General features: G+C 36.8%; 1 protein-coding gene and 1 long non-coding RNA gene across 3 annotated transcripts in view; one reads left to right on the forward strand and one right to left on the reverse strand.

Annotated features, from left to right (window-relative positions):
• Positions 1-21,645, reverse strand: part of LOC148225176 (uncharacterized) — a 60,344-nt gene that overhangs the window by 32,823 nt on the left and 5,876 nt on the right. The window lies entirely within an intron of this gene.
• Positions 931-21,189, forward strand: LOC106854440 (prostatic acid phosphatase-like). Its single transcript, XM_014878367.2, has 11 exons — positions 931-1,044; positions 5,970-6,065; positions 8,006-8,092; positions 9,004-9,156; positions 11,660-11,758; positions 12,231-12,335; positions 13,351-13,483; positions 14,881-14,963; positions 16,670-16,776; positions 17,368-17,537; positions 18,326-21,189. The coding sequence occupies exons 1-11, from the start codon at positions 931-933 to the stop codon at positions 18,442-18,444; spliced, it is 1,266 nt and encodes a 421-aa protein (XP_014733853.1). The 3' UTR covers positions 18,445-21,189.

Consider the following 21,645-nt stretch of genomic DNA (forward strand, 5'->3'; position numbering starts at 1 on the left):
TTAATCACTCAAAAAATGCTCATGAAATCAAGTCTACAGGATCATTCTTCTTATTTTGTAGAGAGGAAGTCAGCAGAGACAAGCTGAGCAATCTCCTCAAAGCCACTGAGCTACTGTCAGAAAGAGTGCTTTTAATCATTACAGTAAAAATGTGAGATCCAGGGCTTGTTCACAATAAATTTCTTAAAGATTTGAGGCCAAAAAGATCTCAACAAGCAGTTCCAAAGAGGAATAGGAATAGGAATAGGAATAGGAATAGGAATAGGAATAGGAATAGGAATAGGAATAGGAATAGGAATAGGAAAAAGAAAAATAACACAGACAAATTGAAGAGCAAATAACTGCCCAGCAAGGATCTTAAAGAACATACTTGTTGCAAGATCTTTTCAAGTATTTTATCTGAGGGACTGGCAATTTTAACTCACATGAAATGTTGTTTTAAATAATGATTCTAGTTTCACAGGGATCATGTGGAAGAGGGGAAAAAAAGGGAGGGTGAGGAAGCTGAAAAGTGGATTAGGTGAGCAGCAAGGAGAAACAGTATTGCCTGGGTCTTGGTTCTGAGCTCATCCTTGTGGCCATGCTATAGTTTGGAAAAATTCCAAGCACTGAGAAGTTGAAACAGAACAGGTAGGTACAAACATTAGGAATGCTTAGCAGTTCCTTTGTATTTTAACTTCATCTTCACATTCTAAAAGAGAAAAATACTACAGGAAAAGAGGAGCTGAATTATGATTTGATTAAAAAGAATGTAAACAGTAATTTCAAAACAAAGGGCAATGCAATTTGTTGCGTAGTCACACAACATTCCTCTTGGATTTGAAATGCACCAGCGGCAGTTCCACCCCTTCTGAAAGTACAGCCTGACGTCTCGCAGTTCAGCCTGAGCAGCTGCTGGAGCTGCAAAGTTTTCTTTCCTCTTCTGTCAGGATGGGTGTGATACGGCTTCCCGACTTGTCTAGGATCCTGTGTTTTTCTTTTCACATTATTCTCATTCTGCTTCAACAGACCACTGCAGCACGAGAACTGAAGTTTGTGGTTGTAGTAAGTAGATTTGTTCTCTGTTTTGTTGTGGGGAGTACAGGGACAGAATTACATGTATGCTGAATTAGACAAGGTGTACAGTTTCTTTGCCTGTCTTCGAATTTAGAAATAAGTAGTTCCGCCCTTTTGCTTACTGAGTTTAAAGACCTTACCTAAAGAAAGATGAAAATGTCTCTAGTTATTATAATTTTAATCTCCTAATCTCCAGTTATTATTTCAAGATAACTGACTTTGTGGTAGATGCATAGTGCAGAGGAGTTAAGAGATGCAAAGTCCACATTTACCCATTCTTCCTCAGTTAAGCTGACACGCCAATGCATTGTGTGAGAGCTGATAATTATGGACTACCTCTTCTATGCTTGGAAGCTGAAGCTTATGATGTTACAGAAGTTACCACACATAAACACAAAAAATAAATATTTTCCATTTCACAATAACTGAATTGTCACAGCAGTGCACTGAGAAACAGAAATAGACAGGCATTTTTAACTAGAGATTTGAGAGACGTGTTGCATTAATTTCAGTTAGGCTGAAAACAAACTGTAATAATTCTTCTGCTGGGCCATTTCTTATTTTAAAGTAGCTAAATACTACTTCAATGTCACTTTCCCAAATAACTCTAGTAAAAGAGACATTAATTTAATGTAATTCTTTGGATTATGAAGGTTGAACCATAGTCCTTTTCATTTGTTATTTTAAATAAAAGGTATAATGATAAAGAATAGCTAGTCCAAAGAAATATTTTCTGTACAAAGTTGAGGGGATTGGAATGAACTTTTATGAATATGCAGTTGAAGATCTTCTCCTTCAGCCTTTCTCTGCTTGAGACATTATGTGTGCATACAGGTACGAGGCAGAAGTACTGTGTCCAAAACATATCATCTGACTCTAGATAAAGTAGTTCATGTATAGCCATCTATTGGCTGCATTGTGCATGCTCAGCTTGGAGTGCACAGGAAAAACCAGTTCCTACTCCTGCTGAGACAACACAATAGCAGGGACCTGACGCTAACTCCAGTAACATTCTGTATATAGAAATATACTTATATGCTTTTTAATGATGACAGGAAGAACTGGACACACAGATGAAAACAGGTAGACAGCAAGCATTGAAGCATTAACTCCTTGAAAGGAATGAGTTTTTTATTGAACTGTAGCTGTTATTGTGTTTTGAGAAGCAATGGTTTTGCATAAAGTTATTGGAAATGTTTACTATTATGGAGATAGAGGCTTCTTATCCAAAATCATCTGCTTACTGTAACTGTGCAGCCACCTAACAAAAAAAAAACAAAACAAAAACAAAACAAAACAAAAAAACCCAAAAACCAAAAAACCAACAATTTCTAGGGTAGCTTGTCACAATAAACATTAAAATATTAAGTAAATTTCATTTAAGCTGTCTTCCTTTTAATCCTGTTACTTTTGCTTAGGCTGACCAATCACATAAAATGTTACAATAGGTTTAATCTTATCACAATATACATCTTTTTTCTCAAGGCATGGTTTATGTATGCTCTATTGAATTTTGCCTTCGGAATTCACTGATTGAATTTTCACAGAAACAGAATTGCTACTGTAAATAAATAGCATAGGAACTGACCCCAGAATATATATCACTGATATAATGTGATATAATGAGGGTATTGCTACAGTCGAGGTAAGTCTAAAAGCCATCTTTCTGACATACTTCAATAGCCATTTTCCAGCTGTGCTCTGTAAGTTACCATGTTTTCACCTAGGAGTATTACTGCATTGTGAAATTGTCATAATGACTTTTTAAAACTTCCTTAGCAGAACTGCACAGTATAAAATACATGAGAGGGGAACAAGAAACACATAGATGTTCGCTTTTGCTCACTTCTAGAATTGAGCTGTGCCTCGGAAGGTGCCTTACTCTCTCCTCACAGCTTCCAATTTTGTGCTGATTCTGTATGTTTTGATTATTGGCCACAAGCCTTTTTCTCTGAAATGCTCTAATTCAAGTCAATTTATCAAAACACTTTTTAAATTGCTTTGCTTACATGTACACATTAGCTTTTACCATCTCTCCCGTGCATTGAATTTAAGATTAAAGGCAAGATTTAAATTTAAAGAACTTTAAATTTAAAGAAAGAAGAAAATAGGACATATGTAGGACAATCAGGCACCCAAGTGTAAATGAAATACTGATTTATTGCTTCTGTTTAAAGAAGTTCTGACCTGGTCCTTCTGCCTCTACACCCACATTTCATCTGTCATACAAAGAGGTGTGGTTTCTGAGGCACTGTGGTTTCATTTGTTGTAACTCAGGATAGGAAGCATTGAGTGTGATTTGTCTAATCAAGCCAAGCCATCTGAAACCTTGACTAAACATGCTCACTATTTCTACACCTCTAGTTTCCTTGAACTGGCAGCATGATGGTTTCTTTTTGTTTGAAGTTAAGTCTGTCAACAAAAGTGTCTGCAAGAGGCTCACTATTACTCAGAGACAGATACTTTACTGTAATTCATGGCATTTCTAAATGAAGATGTTATGCATATATGTGTATGCTACGCATGCCATATTCTCAATGCACCCTCTCCTGCACCAGTTTGTCTCCAATGTGATTTGTCACCTGGCAACAATGGAAGAAATGCTGGCCAAACTTTGAGTTGCATGACCGTTTTCATATGAAGTGATCATGCTCACAAAGTTACCAAGAGTGAATGAATGAACCCAGACACCAAATCAGATTCAAGTTGTATCAGAGTGGAAGGAGAGGGTAATGGAGTTGGTAATTTTCCACCTACTGCTTTTGAGAACTGAGGTGAAGCACTCCAAAAGGAGTGCCAAAATTAATATACCAAACAGATCTGCTTTGCTCTTTTTGTGTACATTCCCCTTACCATCCCTTCCTTCTTAATTTCTAGTTTCTTTTCACTTTTTATGATGCTTCCTTGATCCTCTTCTCTCATTCTGCCATGTTCTGTCTCCTGAAAGGTCAGGAAGGCAATCTGAAGGCCAGGAGTAATAAATGCTGCAGCATACATATTTCTAAATTAATTTGAAGAATCAACTCATTTTTAACAAATTTGAAATTATGAGTGTTGAGAAACATATTGATGAGTAAGGCAAGATCTGTAGGGATACACTTTCTTTTCCCATCGGGTGTTCTAATGAAAAACACAGTTTCAAGTTTTAGAAAGTCTCCTAAGATGTAGCTGAGAGTGAACAAGTTAGTCTTTCAGGTGAAGTGGCTGTTCATATGGACAAAAGTCCTTCTCATTAATTTTTCTTGCACTCAACTGAATCAGCCACCAGAAAATGTAGCTCTTTATTTATTCTCCTGTTCACTACAGGTGCACTGAGAAATTGTTATAAAGAACCAACTGAGATTCCAAATTAGTAAGAAAAGAGATTTAAAGAAGATTAAAAACTACACAGAGAAGGAAAAAAAAAACCTCCCAAACAACAAACTTGATGATGAGGGTGAAAACCCTCCTTGATTTGCTGCAAAATATTCATTTTACGTTGGCCACATAGTGAAATTCAACTAGCAAAACAAAAAACGTAATAAGTAGTCTTCTACATGTTCTAATGGTAATTTATACTTTAGCAAACTTTGTTGTCTATTGTAGAAAATTAACAGAGGGAGAAATCCAATTACATTTGCCTTTAATGGACAGTATTTTCCATCTCTGAAGTAGCTGCTCCAGCACAGGTTTGTGTGCATTAGTAGAGAAGGCTGATGGAAAAGGTGTGTGTTGTAATTAAAACATTAACTCACACTGCTGATGTTTACTTTGAAAAATCTAAACATAAAGCACCTCCCAGTGGGAGTGGCAAACTGGCAAACTAATGTGTACAACTCTCTCTGATGTCTGGGCAAGAATGATGTGGCTTAATGAGGCAACAGAGAGCATTAATTATAAACAAGTTATGTACCACTGAGGTATTACGGCATAAATGTCGTTTTATTAACAAATATACCATGCTGCTATGTTTTCATTTTATTGTGCTAAGTCAGGAATGAAGTTGGTGATGGGAACATAGATAAACAAAGGTAACTTTTCCAACAACTTGGGTCAGCACCCTGGAAGGTTGTCTGGAGCCCTATGAATTTGTATTCCAGCATTTCCTTTCATGTGAAACTTCTATGGATTTAATTTTTCTAAACCCACATAGAATATGCTTAGGGGGGATAATGCAGTTTTTCAGAACCATTTAATCAAGGGCTGTAATTTCCTTTGTATGCTGGAATAAAAATACAAAAACGTTCATTTAATCTTTCTGATTAAAAATCATATGATTGAATGCGTCACACTAATACTCACCATGCTGAAGTGTCCAGGATAGTAAAGCAATCAAACTCTTTGCTCTCACTGAATTTGATGGAAATAAAATCCTACAGACTTTTTAAAAATATTTTTATATACACATGTAAAAGTATTAATAAAGTAAGTATTATTTAAGTAAGATAACAATGTAGATGTTTATATTCTTTCATCTTTATATTTTCAGATGATTGAGAAATTGAGCATAAGATCCAGGTGTACATAGAGTTACTTTTAAAGATACTGCTATGAAAAAACAGTCACGAAAGGGTTTCAAATGTCTATGACAAAGTAATTTAATGCTAATCTAAGCACATCAGAAACTGGCTTGATATTCAGAAGTGGTGAGTTTCCAAAATTCAGTCATATTTCCTGTCTAGATGCCTAGCTGTGAACTCAATCCCAACACTAACATCTTGGGTGATTAATTTTATACTCTAGGAGGAAGGATCTTCAGGCTTATGCCCACTTAATTCCTATATAATTATACCTATTCTTGACTGTAAAGAATATATTCACATCCTACTTGACCAGGTTTCTGCAGACTCTCCAATATGCTTGACTTCTAGTTCGATAAGAAGGGAGTGTTAACAGTAATGAACTCAAGGGGGTTTTATTGCTTCCATTGTCAGCTTTTCCGACACGGTGACCGAACACCAATTGTAAACTTTCCAACTGATCTACACAAAGAAAGCGAATGGCCCCAGGGATTTGGACAACTCACCAAGGTATGTTGACTTTCTTAGAAGAGTTTAAAAATGCTACTAAAAGAGGAAGTGGGAAGATGTTTTTTGTGTTTGTCTCAAAAGCATTATCAAATCCCAGGTTCTGATAGTTGCTATTAGCAAATACCAATACCAGTAATTCATAAACATTTTTGCAATGTTATTCATTAAGCTATTGTTAAATTGAAATCTTGTTCATCATAGCTTTATAACTGCCTTCCTAAAATTAACTACTTCTTGATACTGTGTCTGCATTCAAATAAATGGCAAGTTTAAACACTGTACTGCTAGCATTGATGAAGTTCTAATGACCATTAAGTACTGAGCCCTGTGACAGGGCAAAGGCATGACACCTGCCCACCAAGCTATGGAGGAGTCCACATCTCATCATTGAGCTGACAACCAGAAAGTCATAAAACAAGAGAAGACTTGCAGGAGAAGGTTGCTTCTGGGGACAAAGTGTCTTCTAACAGGGCCACTTGCAGTCCAGAGTTTCATTAGGATGCACTGAACCCACTTGTTGCTCTGGCATTTTAACATCAAGCCTTAGCTCTTTGACTGTATTTGACATATGAAGCTCTGGAGGAAAAGGAAGCCAATGCATTTCCTAATAACACTTTGTCATGATGCAGAAGTATGAAACAGAGACAGTTCAGTGTTTAATGTATGAAGGGGGGCTTGAAAGATCTGTAAAATTCAGACACTGAAACAATGCATTACTATTTTATTACTAGCTTATGTACTAAGAAGATGTTCCTGCTTTGTCATTGACTTTTTTTGAGAGCTTTTTGCTATTTTGCTCTATTTTTAGCAACAGTAGTAGGAATGTACTTCACTGACAAGTAGAAGTTAAAAAGTTCAGATCAAGCTTCAGAAATTAATAACAGAAAAGACAGTGTGCAACCTAAGGCAACTGCAGGCACACCAAGGTAAAGATGAAAGGAAGCTACTTAAGGCATGAAATATAAGCCAAAAATTTATAAGGTTGAACAAATACCAGAGCAATGACAATGATAAATACTAGGTTGTCAGTCATCCTCTCTCAGCTGTCACTAAATTACATACATTGTAAAGGACAATGTCGATCAGTGTCTACAGATCTACAGCATTGTGGAAATAGTATTTGTATAGAATCGGGGGCATTGCCTTTCTGTAGCAAGTGTTGAAATCTTAGCATTTCAGAACATATAATTTCTTCCTAGATATAAGTGAACATTTCTGTTAAAAATTCTAGATCACCTGCAACATACACAGTTGTTCTGGTTATGGCTGAGAGAGAGCTGGTATGGTGCTCTGTTTTGGATTTGTGCTGAAAGGAGTGCTGATAACACAGGGATGTTTTTGTTGCTGCTGAGCAGAGCTTACACAGAGTCAAGGGCTCTTCTATTTCTTGAACCACCCTGAGTTTGTCTGGGGGTGCACAAGAAGTAGGGAGGGGATACAGCTGGGACAGCAGATCTCCACTGACCAAAGAGATATACTGTACCATATGATGCCATACTCAGCATATAAAACTGGGTGGAGAAAGAGGAAGGGGCAGACATTCAACTTGTTGTCATTTGTTTTCCCAAGTAACTGGGATGGAGCCCCAGTTTCCTGGAGGCTTAATGCCTGCCTGTCCATGGGAATTGTTAAATAAATTCCTTGTTCTGCTCTGCTTGCACATGTAGCTTTTGCTTTGCATATCAAACTGTCTTCAAACCCGAGTTTTCCCACTTTTACTTTCCCTGATTTCACCAGGGGTGAAAGTGAGTGAGTGAGCAGCTGTGTGGTGTTCAGTTGCCAGCTGGGGTTAAACCACAATAACAGTATGTTATACAAACAGTTAATGATCACTTAAAAGCTGACTGCTGAAGGAAAAAAAAATATATAGAAAAGATACTTCTACTTTAAAAGTCTCAAGTCCCCTTAATCTCGTAGTCACCCATGTGCTTGCCTTACAGACTGGAATGCAGCAGCTATTTGAACTTGGACAGTACATGAGGAAACGATATTCCAGCTTCTTGAACAGCACATACAACCGGCAAGAGGTATAGAGCAGATCTGTCTGCAGCACATTTCTCTGGCATAGCAGAACTATGGGCTTATAAAAGCACATTATCATATTCATTTCATTAATGGAGAAGTTAAGGTAATAGAAGAACATTTTTGAAAGTTGGAACTTATGTCAAGGTAAAAACACAGAATAAAGTCTAATTTTCAGCTCTTACATTCTGTTTGGGTCTTTCACAACCTAATTTTCCCAAACTGAACAGCTCCAGGATGAATGACTTAGGAATTTATACAATGGTCTATCATTGTTTTACCCTGTTGAAAGACAAATGTCTATCCAGTCATATGTTGGGCCATGTTTACATACTTTCTCCTGTAACAGAGAGATCTATCAGCTTCTTGGATGTGCTTATAATACAGTACAGATCCATTGTGGGGAAAATACCTCTAACATTTTGGTCTGTGTAGGCATGCATTATGGGAAGGTATGCAAGACCTTTGCTATGTTTCCAAAAGAAGTTGTGTTTTTGAGTGCTTTAACATTCCTGAGGTATTACTGATAGATCATAGAATAATTTAGGTGGGAAAAGACCCTTATGAATTTCAAGTCCAACTGTTAATGTGTCCACAACTAAATCATGTCCCCATGTCTACATGTATCAATGTTCCTCTGAAGCTCAAAATACAGAGAGCATCATTCTTTGAAGTCATGCTTTCTTATTCTTTCAGTTCAGTCTGAGGGTTAGATTCCAAATTAAAAGATGCCTTGGCAATTCCATTTGTGAAACTGAAGTAGGGCCCTGGAAAGCTGAGTTATGGTTTCACTGTTTTGACTTTATGCAAAATATAAAACTAAACACAAGAAGTCAGTATTGACAAGTTGGGTAAAATATCCCTATTATTTTATAGTTTCCATTTAATCTTTAATTCTTTGCCATTCTATTTTCAGTTTTACATCCAAAGTACAGATTATGATCGCACCATTATGAGTGCCCAGTCATATCTTTCTGGCCTCTTTCCACCAACTAGCAGCCAAATTTGGAACCCTGAGCTTCTCTGGCAACCCATTCCAGTTCATATTTTTCGAAAAACAACAGAGCAGGTGAGTACTGGCTAGAAGCATTCTATAAAGTCTTAATTTTTCACAGAAGCAGAGCAGAAAAAAGGATAATAGCTAAAAAAACATTTTTTGAGTTTTTTGAGTTCTATATAATAGAAAATATCCAATACAGTTACTGGCTGACAAGTATGTCATAGGTTAACTGTAACAGCTACATGAAAATCCTCCTTCCATAGTTGCAGAATACCTGAATTGTCATACACACTACCATTTTCTCCAAGGTCATTTCTTCTGACCAGAACACTTTTGGACAGTATTCTAGGGAAGTTGCCCTAAATCTTTATAGGAAACAAGTGCTTTTCTAAACATCACTCAACTAAGCAGACCTTGTCTCTTTGGCAAGTTTGTTCTACAGTTTATTCAAGGAATTGAATTTTCACCAGCCACTATAATGACCTCAAAATTATTACCTTCCTATTCTGGTAGCACTTAGGCATTCTAATTACAGACAAGGGCTCTCTTATGCTCAGCGCTATAGAAACATTTAATGAAACCCTAGCACTTCTCTTGCAGATCATAGGAATAGACCTACCTGAATAATAGGTCCTATAGAAATTTTACTTCATGTAGCTATCCCTGACTGACTCAGGTTTAGATTTTAATTTCACTTGCTCTTCTGACAAGGACCATGTAAGGAACAGTGTGGCCAATAAGTAAAAAGCTATTGAGTGTAATAACAGAAAGCCTCATTTACTTCTGGCTTTGAGGACAGTTGACTTTAAGGAAATTTGTACAAACCCCCTATTACATAACTGCCCGTCACCAGCATCAGAGGATGGACTCATTCATCAGGGGGCTGCCACACCTGTCTCCCTTTGATGTTGCTCCACTCTTGGAGACCATGCTTGAAAACAGGTACAGAGAGAAAGGGTTCCCACAAACTGGATTAGGCAACCCGTGATTCAGCCAGAAACTTAACCCTGTCCCTAAACAGAAAAGAACGCTGTCGCTGTTATTTAAATGAGGGACACCAGGGGAAGTTCTTTCACCAGAAGACCAGAAAAGCGTCAAAGTGGTCAGAGCTTTGGCCATATAATACCTCAAAGCCCTTAGGGGAACCACAGTGTAATGAAATAACCTGTTTGAGGAAGGCAAGCTCATTTCTAGGAGTCTCTAGTGCCTCATCACTTCTGTGGCTGCTTCAGGAGGGGTATCGATGCTTCTCTCAAACACACCTCTGCAGCAACACAAAATGCCTTTTATAATGCAAACCACCTGGAAAAAAGCATTGTTCCCTTGTTAAACCAATGTTTGAAGGTATTTTCTAGCCCCAAGCAACACAAAGTGGGAAACTGAAGTCAGGTACAGTCCTGTAAAGAAACATAACCACAGTTTATTTTTAAGCCACTGAGATCCATAAAGAGTTGACAGGCAACAGTACTGAGTACTGCTTAATGAAGCCAAAGGGAGTGGCTTAATTAATAACACCTAGAGAGGGATAATTAAGACATACAGCAAGAGAAACGTTTGTTATTGTGTAATTAAACAACATTCCACAGTTTCATATTGCAACTTTGAGCTTTCATCCTCTAGTGTGCTGCTGTTACAGAAAAATTACACCCCTGGAAATCTATCCAAGTAAAAGTGGGCTAGGGTCAGTTGGTGGCTGCTGCCAACTTCCCACTGGAGACATGCTGGAAGTGCAGTCTGCTGATGTAATAGGATAATATTAGTGCTGGGTCAAAAGTGCTCTAGTGATGTGACATAAAGTGCTGAACCAGCACAAGGTTGTTTTGTTCACCATGGCTTTTCACTGATATTTTATGCTCTATCAGGTATCATTTGTCTTTCTGCAATTGATATAAACAATATTTGCCAGAGCTCAGAGTTTGAAGGATGCATGCATTTACATGTTGTTCAGACCAAATATGTACTATCATGTGACCTTGTAATGCACACACTTGGAGTAATTAAAAGTGAACCATATCGCTAAAGAGCAGAGTCCTTAGGTTCATAGCTTTTTGATATTTCAGGAGAACAAATCTGTCACTCTTGATTCAAGTTCTGTCTTTTAAGTGGTACGTAAAATGCTTACAATAATCCACTGGTTATCTCCAAAGAGGTGAGACCTGGATGTATAGATGGAGAAGCAATTCAGGTTCCAGTACCAGGTGGTACAAGTTATATCTGGAGGAATGCAAAAAAATGAGAGGGAAATGATAGCTTTTTAAAATTTCTGATCATGGACCCAGACCCATTTCTCAAAGCAATCTCCTGACAGACATGTGCAATTTCTTTTTCCAAAACCAGTTAAATTGAGGGAAATCAAGTTATCACAGGCACAAGTAGCCATTGAAAAGCCAAGTTACCACAGTCTATCACCTATGTTAACTGCATTCATGATTAAGTTACCCAAACAAACAATTATTGAGTAGGTCTAGCACAGCCATGAAACTGTCTAAAAAATATTGCACCATTAATCTCAGCAAGAGAAAAAACAGAGATAATTTTAGCACTATTCTAAGTTTTGCTTTTCATGTTTCAGAGGCTGAATTTTCCTCTGCCCAACTGTCCCCGTTTTGATGAACTTCAGCAGGAAACACAAACATCTAAAGAATTTCAAAATAGAATACAACCATACATGGTAAGAGGAAAAACAAACAAACAAGTGCCAAACAAACTCAAGATGTGAGAAAAAGGAAGGTAACTAAGTTATAGAAGTAATGGAATTGCATTTTTTCCTTTTGTTAAAAGGCAAATACAAATTGAAAAAAATTAAACCCCTATTTAAGTTAGATATTAGAGAAAGGTTCTTTTTTTCTTCTGAGGGTGGTCAGGCACTGAGCAGGCTCCCCAGGAAAGTGGTCACAGCACCAAGCCTGACAGAGTTCAAGAAGCATTTGAACAATGATCTCAGGCACATGGTGCTATTCTTAGGGATGTCATGTGCAGGACCAGGAGTTGGACTCAATGATCCTTACAGATCCCATCAAACTCAGCTTATTCTGTGATTCTGTGAAAATTCTGTGAAAAGGTTGGGTGTTAGTGAATCTGTCTGCATGTATGTTCCATTTGTATTGAGTATTTGTGGTATACTCTTCACTTTTTCCCCACAGGATTTTTTACAAACAATGGCAGTTAACACAGGACTTGAACTAAATCACCTCAAAATACTGGACAATTTCCAGCTCTGGAATACATATGATACTCTACATTGTGAGGTAATAATAAATCAATAGATACTAGGGAAGAATATAACTCCAGCTTTGGGTTTCAATTAAACCATGGCAATGTGTTTTCACAGGAATGAGTTGTATTCTCTCCTACATTTTCTCTCTCTCTCTCTTTTTTTTTTTTTTTTTTTTAATTTGAATCTAAGTTATATTTTAGTGTTTTGGTAAAAGACAACTGAAAAAGATGGTCTACAGCTTAGGAGACTGTAATTTCTCTTTCACATTCTAAGAACTGCTACCATTCCCATTATTCTCTTTTTCCCCTTCCCAACATGCTGTTATAGAATTATTCAGCATGATGGCTATAAAATACTTGTGATTTTTAACAGAGAAATGAAATTATTAGCTTTAAACTATCAACAGGTAAACATCAAAATACTTAAGATTTTGAACATGAGAGATCATGAAAGATCTATCAGTTAAAAATTTTTGAGATGCTGATTGCTACCAGGTAAAAAAAGCTCAAACTAACCCCAAGCATGGGTTAATTCCATTTGGCTCAGTCATTACCATAAGTGCATGAAGGATTTTGAACATATCCTCTAGAAACTGAGGTAATTAAACATGATAAGACACTGTCACTGTTACGTGACTGGAGAGTGTCACTTGTCTCTAGTTCCCAGTGATAGAACTGGTATGTGGGCAACTGTATGGAAAGGTAGAAAAAAATTAGATATTTATAACCTGAAGACACAGAGAAAGGAAGAGAAGAATACATATGTCTGCAATATTTCCCACCAAAAACATGCATCTCCATAGCAAGAACACGTTATACCTATAAAATCTCCTTCACACAGGTGCTCGTGCTTTAGCCATTCACTCACTCCAGGCTGTCCCCCATTCCCACAAAATGTGTTTCAGGGCATGCTCTGGAGTAAAACCATACTATGCAAAGAATTGTCAGACAGCCTCAGAAAATCTAAACCAAGTAGTATGAGGGTAGACAAGAGGATGATGGAAACCACTGAATTATAAACATTCTTTTGTTTTCCTTTATCACTAGGGTATTCACAATTACACTCTCCCTGTATGGGCCACAGAAGATGTAATCAACAAGATGGAAAAACTGGCAGAATTGTCCTTACTCTCATTATTTGGGGTTTATAAAACAGAAGAGAAATCACGACTACAAGGAGGTAAATTAAAAAAATGCATAGCTCAAAGAAAGGAGGAGATAATACAACATCTTGTCACTTTACTAACGCAAAATTATTCAAACAAACCCTTGATTTGCAACTATGGACATTGAATGCTGCATTAAGTATTTAAATATATAGTGAACATTGGCACTTGCATGGATAGAATACTGCAACACAGTGTAAAAATTAATATCTTCAGGTTTTCCCGATTTTTTAAGGGATTAAGACTTTTAGAAGTATTATAAAAAACTAAGGGAATAAATCAGACCCTCATGCATGTGATCATTACTTATCTTATAGTAGGTTAGATTAAATAGTTTCTCCAACATTTCTTATAATTGTTTCCTGTTCTTTGTTTTTCCCTTTAATGTACTAGTTATACATTTTGTCAAAACACTGGCAACACATTTGTAGGTCTCTGAGTGATATAAAGCTGCTCCAAAACAGTCTGATTAGAATAGAAGCTGAGAGATTCTTGTTATGCCTCTACTGCAAGAACTACAAGAGCTGGGAACTACTGCTTAGCTCCAAAATGGGGCACATAGACTGTGCTGCATATTCTGACACTACCTCAGGACACAACCCAGGAATTTATCATATGATCCCCAGGTATCCATGAGCAGGAAATCCAAACAATTGAGCTTGAATATTTGCAGGCTGGAACATCTGAGGATAAGCTTTCTAATGCACATACTCTGCAGCCTAGATCTAGGGAAAGAATTATTAGCAGATCCATCACCTAGGCATACACATAACTGAATCAAATATATAGTAATTCCAGGCTCCAATCTGCAGTAAAGCCCGTAACTGGCAGATGACCATATCACATGCTCAGGACTATTTATGTAATGTTCACTGGCATACCAGTTACATCCTCTTTCCTTAGAATGATATAAACTGTGCTTTGGGAAATTTCTGCTGCCCTTATCCGTTGGCTTTAGAATACCTTTGGGCTGGAGAAGAAGTACAAAAGAGCTTTGGAAAAAATGAAGAATTAATAATGTGTAACTTCTTGGAAGTAAATAGTTAAAATATTTCTTTGTCATGTAGAGAGGAAGAGACCAGCACAGTTGTCATTATTCCAACACTACAAATAAACAAAAAAAGATGGAGAGATCTCAGCATTACAGAACTGGAAGGGTCATTATCCCCAGTTTTCAGGATGGTTCTAGATAATTTCCTGTGAATCCTGGCTCTTCACTTGACCTGGATGATGAATCATATATTTCTCCTCTGTAATATCTTCTCTGTAGTTAAAAAATCGTAGTAAACTAAAAAATGAGAATGAGGCCTGAGTATATGTCTTATATTTGATACTATAATATTTTATCTATTTTGTTTCCATTCAAACATTATACTTTCATTTTCCACTTCCTTTTTTTCCATCTTTTTAGGTGTCCTTGTGAATATTATTTTAAACAGTATTAAACAATCTGTCAATTCTTCAGCAGCAAGAAAAATGGAGGTCTACTCTGCAGTGAGTATTGTCATCTTTCATAAATCCTGCTTTGATTTTACCAGTAATTAAGTTAAATGGAAGAATAAAACAATGCAGTTTAATTCAGCTAACAAGCTGAACACCAATCAGTACAAGAATACAGTATAGGCATGGATCTCATCTCAGTTTTAGTTAAACAATATTTGGCAAAGAAAACTATATGTTTTATAATTCATTATTAGTACAACCTAATGGTGCAGTTTCTATTAGTCGCATTTTTCCTGAAGTGCTCCAAGGATACTGGCACATAGCAGAACTTCAGCTGTGCCTCCAAACCTCTCCTCTGTGGGTTCTTTTTTTATTACTACTATTATTATTTTATTTATTTTAGAAGGTGAAGAGGGCCACTTTCATCAGGCCAAGATCTGCTTAGCTCATTCATTATTCTGTCTAACAAGGGCCAAAGGCAGGGATGAATGTGAGAATAAAGCCAGCAGAGAGACAAAACCTTCCAGCAATCTGTATCTTAGGGACTTCCTGATACAGAAATTGTCCCTGTGTTTAGTATCTCTTGTAAGACTGTCTTCCACCAATTTGCCTAATAACTTTTTCAATGCATTTACACTTTTGGACTCTGCAACATCCTGTGACAATGACTTGTGTGTTAAAAAAAAAAAAAAAGTACTCCCTCTTTTATTCACTTTTTCTGGGTCTCTAATGAATTTACTATTTTCTGTGACTCCTCTTCCATATTTCCTTTTCCAAGACAGAGTCTTACCCTATTTAATCTTTTCTCCTACAGAAACTACTTGATACCTCAAAACTACTTGATACTTCAAATCTTTCTCACTGTTCTTTCTGCATTATTCTAGTACTACCATGTTCTTTTTGAAAAGGAAAGAGCAGTACATCCAGATTTTTCACTTCTGCTTCAATCCCCTGAGTTCAAGTATGCTGCTATTTTTGAAACTGATCAGCCCAAAAAATTCCAGAACCTGAATAATAATTAAACCATAGCTGCTAGACTATAATACAAATGGGTCTAGCAGATATATATATATACATATATATAAAGATGCTTGCAAAATTTATGCACCAAAGTGTTTGGACTTCCTGCCTTCAGCTCTTCTTCCTATGATCCCTGCAAAAGCAGGGATAACAGGTAGATGAAGAAACTGTATATGGGTGGATAACTGATCCCATAAAAATAGAAGCCAAACTGAGTTTTCATGAGTATGAGTCCAAACAGAAGGAACAATTGGAAAAATTCTGAAGTGGAAGACAGAATAGTCTTTGCACACAATTATTTGTCTGGTATACTACCTGAAAAAAAGAACTTGTATCTTCATTCAAAATGCTCTAGATTATACTACTTTACACTGCCTTAATCTGAACTTGGAGCAAAAAACACTACCAAAGGAAGGAAAAGAGAAACTGGACTGAAAAACTCTATTTATTACTCAAACCACATCTTGCTTTTCCTCAGTATCTGTCTCGAAAATCCTGCCAGATGGTGTAAGACACATACTTCAGTAACTCTGGAAATTTCTACTGCTGTCTGTAGTAATCAGTTAACATATTTTACCCAATGGTGAATATACTGAACATATTTTTATGGTCAAATTTACATAGGTTTTCTTTTATCTTGATTTCCACTCTGTCTCTACTCTTGTCTCATAACTCTGGATGAATGCTTGTTGACTTAATTGACTGTAAAGGATGGATTTTTATTTTTTCTCCAATAGCATGACACCACGATTGGGGCCCTCCAGATTGCTCTCAATATTTTCAATGGGAAACTGCCACCATATGCTGCTTGCCAGTTTTTTGAACTCTACCAAGAAAGCAATGGGCAAGTATCTTCTTATCTATGCAAGACTGTTATCTTCTTATCTATACAAGAGTGTTTAGAATTTGCTACCCACTTCCCCCAAACAATTTTTCTCTCAAATATTGTGAGAAGATACAATTTTCATTTAAACAGATACTTCACTGACCAGCCCTTAGGCACAAAGTCATATTAAAACTAGGGAAAATTACATTTTCTGTATGAGCATACGTACTTTCAAAGACAGGAAGAAGAGGTAAAACAAGCCTTAGAAAAGGGAAGAAAATTGTAAAATAAATTTTCCTGATTCTTCAGATGATAGCAAGAACATTTCCAAGACATAACTCCCACAGTAAGCCAGTTGGCTTAGAAGAACCCAGTGCTGGTGACATTCAAGGAGACTTTAGAAGGATCTTTTCAGCTGACTGTTGATCTGTGCAGTTAAATAACCAGCTTTGGCAAAGCGGGCTTTGCAGATGTCTTTCACAAAGCCTCTGCTCTTGGAGAACAGGTTCTAGAGTAGGATGTTAGAGCCTATTTCAAACATGCTGTCTCAAAGTAGGAAACCTTCTATTTAAGAACCTTTTCTAAAAATTTTTCAATGTTGTTAACCAGGCAATATAGCATCGAAATGCATTATCGGAACGACACTTCAAAGGATCCTTATCTCCTCACTTTGCCAGGGTGCACCTCTTCTTGTCCACTTGAGAAGTTTGCTGAACTAGTTTCTCCTGTGATTACAGAAAACTGGTCAAAAGAATGTGGGAAGAAAGACAAAATGAAAGGTAGTGTAACAGTTCTGTATGTTCCACATAATACACGGAGGCAGGTATATTATCAGTGGCTTCAAACTTTGTACCTTTCACACAATCAATATATTTTCCTTTAAGTGTGGGCTAGATTTATTATAGATGAGGAATGTCAGTGGAAATTAAATTAGCATATTCACAAAAGGAGCTGCCCAAAGGCCGTGATCAAAACTCGATCTCCACTCGTTGAAAATGTCTAAGAGAAGGATGGATGTGGGTGTTATAGAGGGTCCCGTTCATGTTAGGTACACCAGACTTTCTGCAAAGGCAAAGCAAAAATGGCTTGCAAATGCATGGTAAGATTTGTGCATCTGTATTTCTGCAGTTGTACTGAGTGCAGCTGATCCATGATCCACTAACAGCTGAGAGCTGATAACATCTTCCTGCCTGAATATTATTTCTGGGAGGGAGGAGAAGAGCAAGGCAATACATGTTCCTGTTCAATAGTCCCATTCTGTTATTTCCCCTGTCCTGCATATATTCACCATTTTGCTGATCCCAGATGAAACTATTTTTCTTTTTTCATTAACTACATATAGTCTCTCCTGCCCTAAGGAAACCTGGGAGTAAGACTAACCTATGCACAGGAAGGAATCTATAAATTTCTAGGATTGAAGTATATGTTCTTACGTTGCATATGTCAATAAATGTGATCTTTCCAGAAACATTGCACTTAAATGTAATTAGATGTTAGCTTTGCATACAAAATGCTATATATATGTCTTTCATTAACTCCATTTTCATTTATTTTTTGTTCTTCACAGATATTTTTATCGGATTTAATGTTGCTGTTGGCTTGTTGTCTATTTTTAACCTTGTACTGCTCTACCTCCTTTATCATTATGGACGCTGCAGGCACAGAAACAACTACCAAGACATTTAAATTTGAGGTTAAAAAATGAAAGAAAGAGCATCTAGACATCAAGGAATACTTGAAGTTGCTGATATCCATCAGTTTGCTCTGGTCAAAATAATCTCCAAAACATATTCAATAAACCTGAACAGCTCAGGTACCTGTGGCCTAGCTCCTAAAATTCTACACATCTGCAGTGAGAAATACTGTAGAAATACATTATGTTAGAAATTACTGGATGGATGGAATTACTCCAATTTATATCTCTATTCTACTAATACTATTAATCAGTCTTACATCAACCAGTGGGGCAAAGGAATGCTATTGCCTATGCTTTTTTTATATTGCCTATTACCATTTAGCCCTCTGCTGCTCAACAAGTCTTTCTTCAAAACTGCATTCTGTAATATTTATCTTACTTCCTATAAATGGCTATTTTTTTGATGTACAGGAAAACAGTTTTAGTGAGCAGAAGTTGCAATTACTGTATGAAAAATACTCATACCAGCATTTGGACATACTGTTCCTGCATTTATTCATGCAAATTTATGCACGAGTTTTGACCTTGGCCTTCAGCTAATGAAATGGCTTCAGGCTGCTCTTTAAAGGATTTACACCTCTACAGCTCTCACTGAAATTAGCAGAACTGGGATAATCTCTGTCACATATCCAAGCATCAAGCACGAAGCTTAGTGCAACAGCATCTTGGTCAGTGTCTGTAACTTCAATAACATGGATAAGTAAATATATTAAAATCTATTTTCTGTTGCTACACTGTTTTCCTGTTTTTCTGAGCTCCCAGTCATGAATGATCCTTTCTTCTGCATTTCTCTGAGCCACTCTTAGAATAATTCCTCAAGCTATCACTCTTTTCATTATATTTTATTTTAAATCACAATAACTCCTTTAACTCCTTGCTCTGTTAACAACCCTATATGTTAGTAAGATGTACACTAAAAGTAAGAAAAAATTAGTCTGCTTTTTGTATGTTGATCTCTTCTGTGCAATATATTTTGTTTAGATTGTAAGCTTCTAATGTCAGGGAATGTGTTTCTGTAACTGCTCTTGAGTGTCACAAACTATATGCATAATAACTACTAATACTGCTGTATAAAATCCTACTTATTGTCATATGTTTCAAGACTGAATCAAGACTTTTTCATTCTGTAGTCCTGCAGAGGATACTGTGAATTACAACACCATGGAGAAGTCTCTTTAAAAATCAAGACAACCATACAAACAGGTGCCAGCAGCAGGGTCAGCCCAACACATATAATGTGCTCAAGCTAATCTCCTGCTGAGATTCAGAAAGAGAGAAAACTGAAGGCTGGAGCTGCTTAGCTCAGACATAGCATCACAGCAATGTGAATACATTGCTTATGGACTGACTTTCACCCACATTCTGTGGGTTGCAACGTGGAGTCCAGGAACCTCAGACAGTGATCTAGAGATCAACCCTCAGTATTACAGCTGAAATGTTATATAATTACATATAGTGATATTAAATATAATATATTAAACAGCATAAGTCAGAGTAACAAATGCTTGTGGGAATACAACACTTCCCAAGCATTGCATTTCTTGTAATAACTTCAGCTACTGAAGTGTCCACTTTTTGAAAATTGTTTCTCACTCAGTAAAAAGTTTTAGTAGTACCCATGACATTTCCATTGTATTTATTTTAGGAAATATCATAATCAATTGGTGGATTAGAGCCTTACATGTTCAGGATTTTATTGTATAGTAAGTTGATGCAAAGCTGTCAAAAAGATGAAAGGCTGTCCCTAAATCAGATGGTTTAGATGTACAAGCTTCAGCTTGTAACTAGTCATTTTGATCCTCATGCAAGAACTTGAAGGAATATCTATACTGCAGTCAAATGTATTAAAGCAGCCCTAGGAAACAAGCCTGAGCTGGCTTGGTTACTATTAGAAGCATACTCACAGTGAGGAAAGGTTCAGAACAAACTGCAAAACTCATCATGGCTCCTGTATGTGCATATATATATGTAAATATATACACAGTCAGTGGTTACCTGATACTGAGCTCTGCATTACCACAGCCATAATGCTGTTGGTACTCACTTAAGGATAAATTGTGTTTTTTATTAGAGGAAGTCAGATGCTTGATAAATGAAGATGTATCGACTGATAATGTGCAGTAAGAACCAGTTTTGAAATATAAGAAAATCAGTCGATTGCACTCCTCAAGAAGCAGAATGGGATGTGTTTTTCAAAGATTGCTTCTTACAAAAAGAAGTAGATTCAGACAGAAAGTAAAATGTGAAGTGTCTGAGACATCTTGCCTAGTTTATGCTGCTCAAGTCTAAGCTGTAACAAAGAATTTCAAAAGATAAGGCAATTCTTATTGAAACAGGAGCTGTCAGGAAGGAGTTTTATTGTAGAGACACCTTTCTGCTAACAGATAGTCAGTCATACTTGAAAATGTATATGCACTTTTAGAAAGGATCCAGTGAACACAAGTTACAGAGAATGTAATGACAGGTTCAGATGATGCAACTTCAGAATTAATGAGGGTATATTAGATGTAATATCTTAGTAAAGTAGGCCCTGAATCTTACTTATAAAAAAGATGTTTTGTCTTGCTGTGTTTAAATTAAGTAAAATTTCTCCAGTGGAGTAAAAGGTTGTACATGTAGACAAGTTCGCAGCTTTTTTATTTTTTCAGCCATATTTACAATTTGCTTCATATAATCTGCAGACTGTTTGTGATAAGAAAATATCTTGTCTCCAAGCAACTTGTGGCACTGCAATAAAGTCCTTTAAAGAAACAATTCAACATTTGCCATTTCTTATTGAAAAACAATGGAGCTTTCAGTACATCTAGCATTTCCAAACAGAAGTAAATGTTTGGATTTGTTACTTCTGTAAGAACAGATTTTAAAGCACTTCTGCTTTGATATGAATAAAGTTGATGACATGAAGCTCTTCAGTTTGCCCTCTAACAGTGACATCATCTGTCTCTACAATAATTACAGTAGCAACTAGACACTCTGCAGTAGGGTTTTCTGGTGCCTATGGCAGACAGTAGTGCACATGCAGCACTTTTCACCTCAGCCAGCAGCAACCTCCTCCCACTGCATTGATTTTATTCAGGAACTTCTTTTTTTCACAGGCCTGAATACTACACACAGTGGGCCAGCCCAGAACAGGCATCTGACTTCCAGAGTAATATTGGCTCAGCCAGGAGCACTCATGTTCATTTGTACCA

Source organism: Sturnus vulgaris, chromosome 1, assembly GCF_052056855.1.
Source record: "Sturnus vulgaris isolate bStuVul1 chromosome 1, bStuVul1.hap1, whole genome shotgun sequence".
Taxonomy (NCBI): Eukaryota; Metazoa; Chordata; class Aves; order Passeriformes; family Sturnidae; genus Sturnus; species Sturnus vulgaris.

Bases quoted from the DNA above. Each gene is read 5' to 3' on its own strand.
- LOC106854440 (XM_014878367.2), top strand. From the start codon at position 931: ATGGGTGTGATACGGCTTCCCGACTTGTCTAGGATCCTGTGTTTTTCT. The intron at 6,066-8,005 runs GTATGTTGACTT...CTTGCCTTACAG, and splicing joins GATTTGGACAACTCACCAAG to ACTGGAATGCAGCAGCTATT. The intron at 16,777-17,367 runs GCAAGTATCTTC...GTTGTTAACCAG, and splicing joins CTCTACCAAGAAAGCAATGG to GCAATATAGCATCGAAATGC.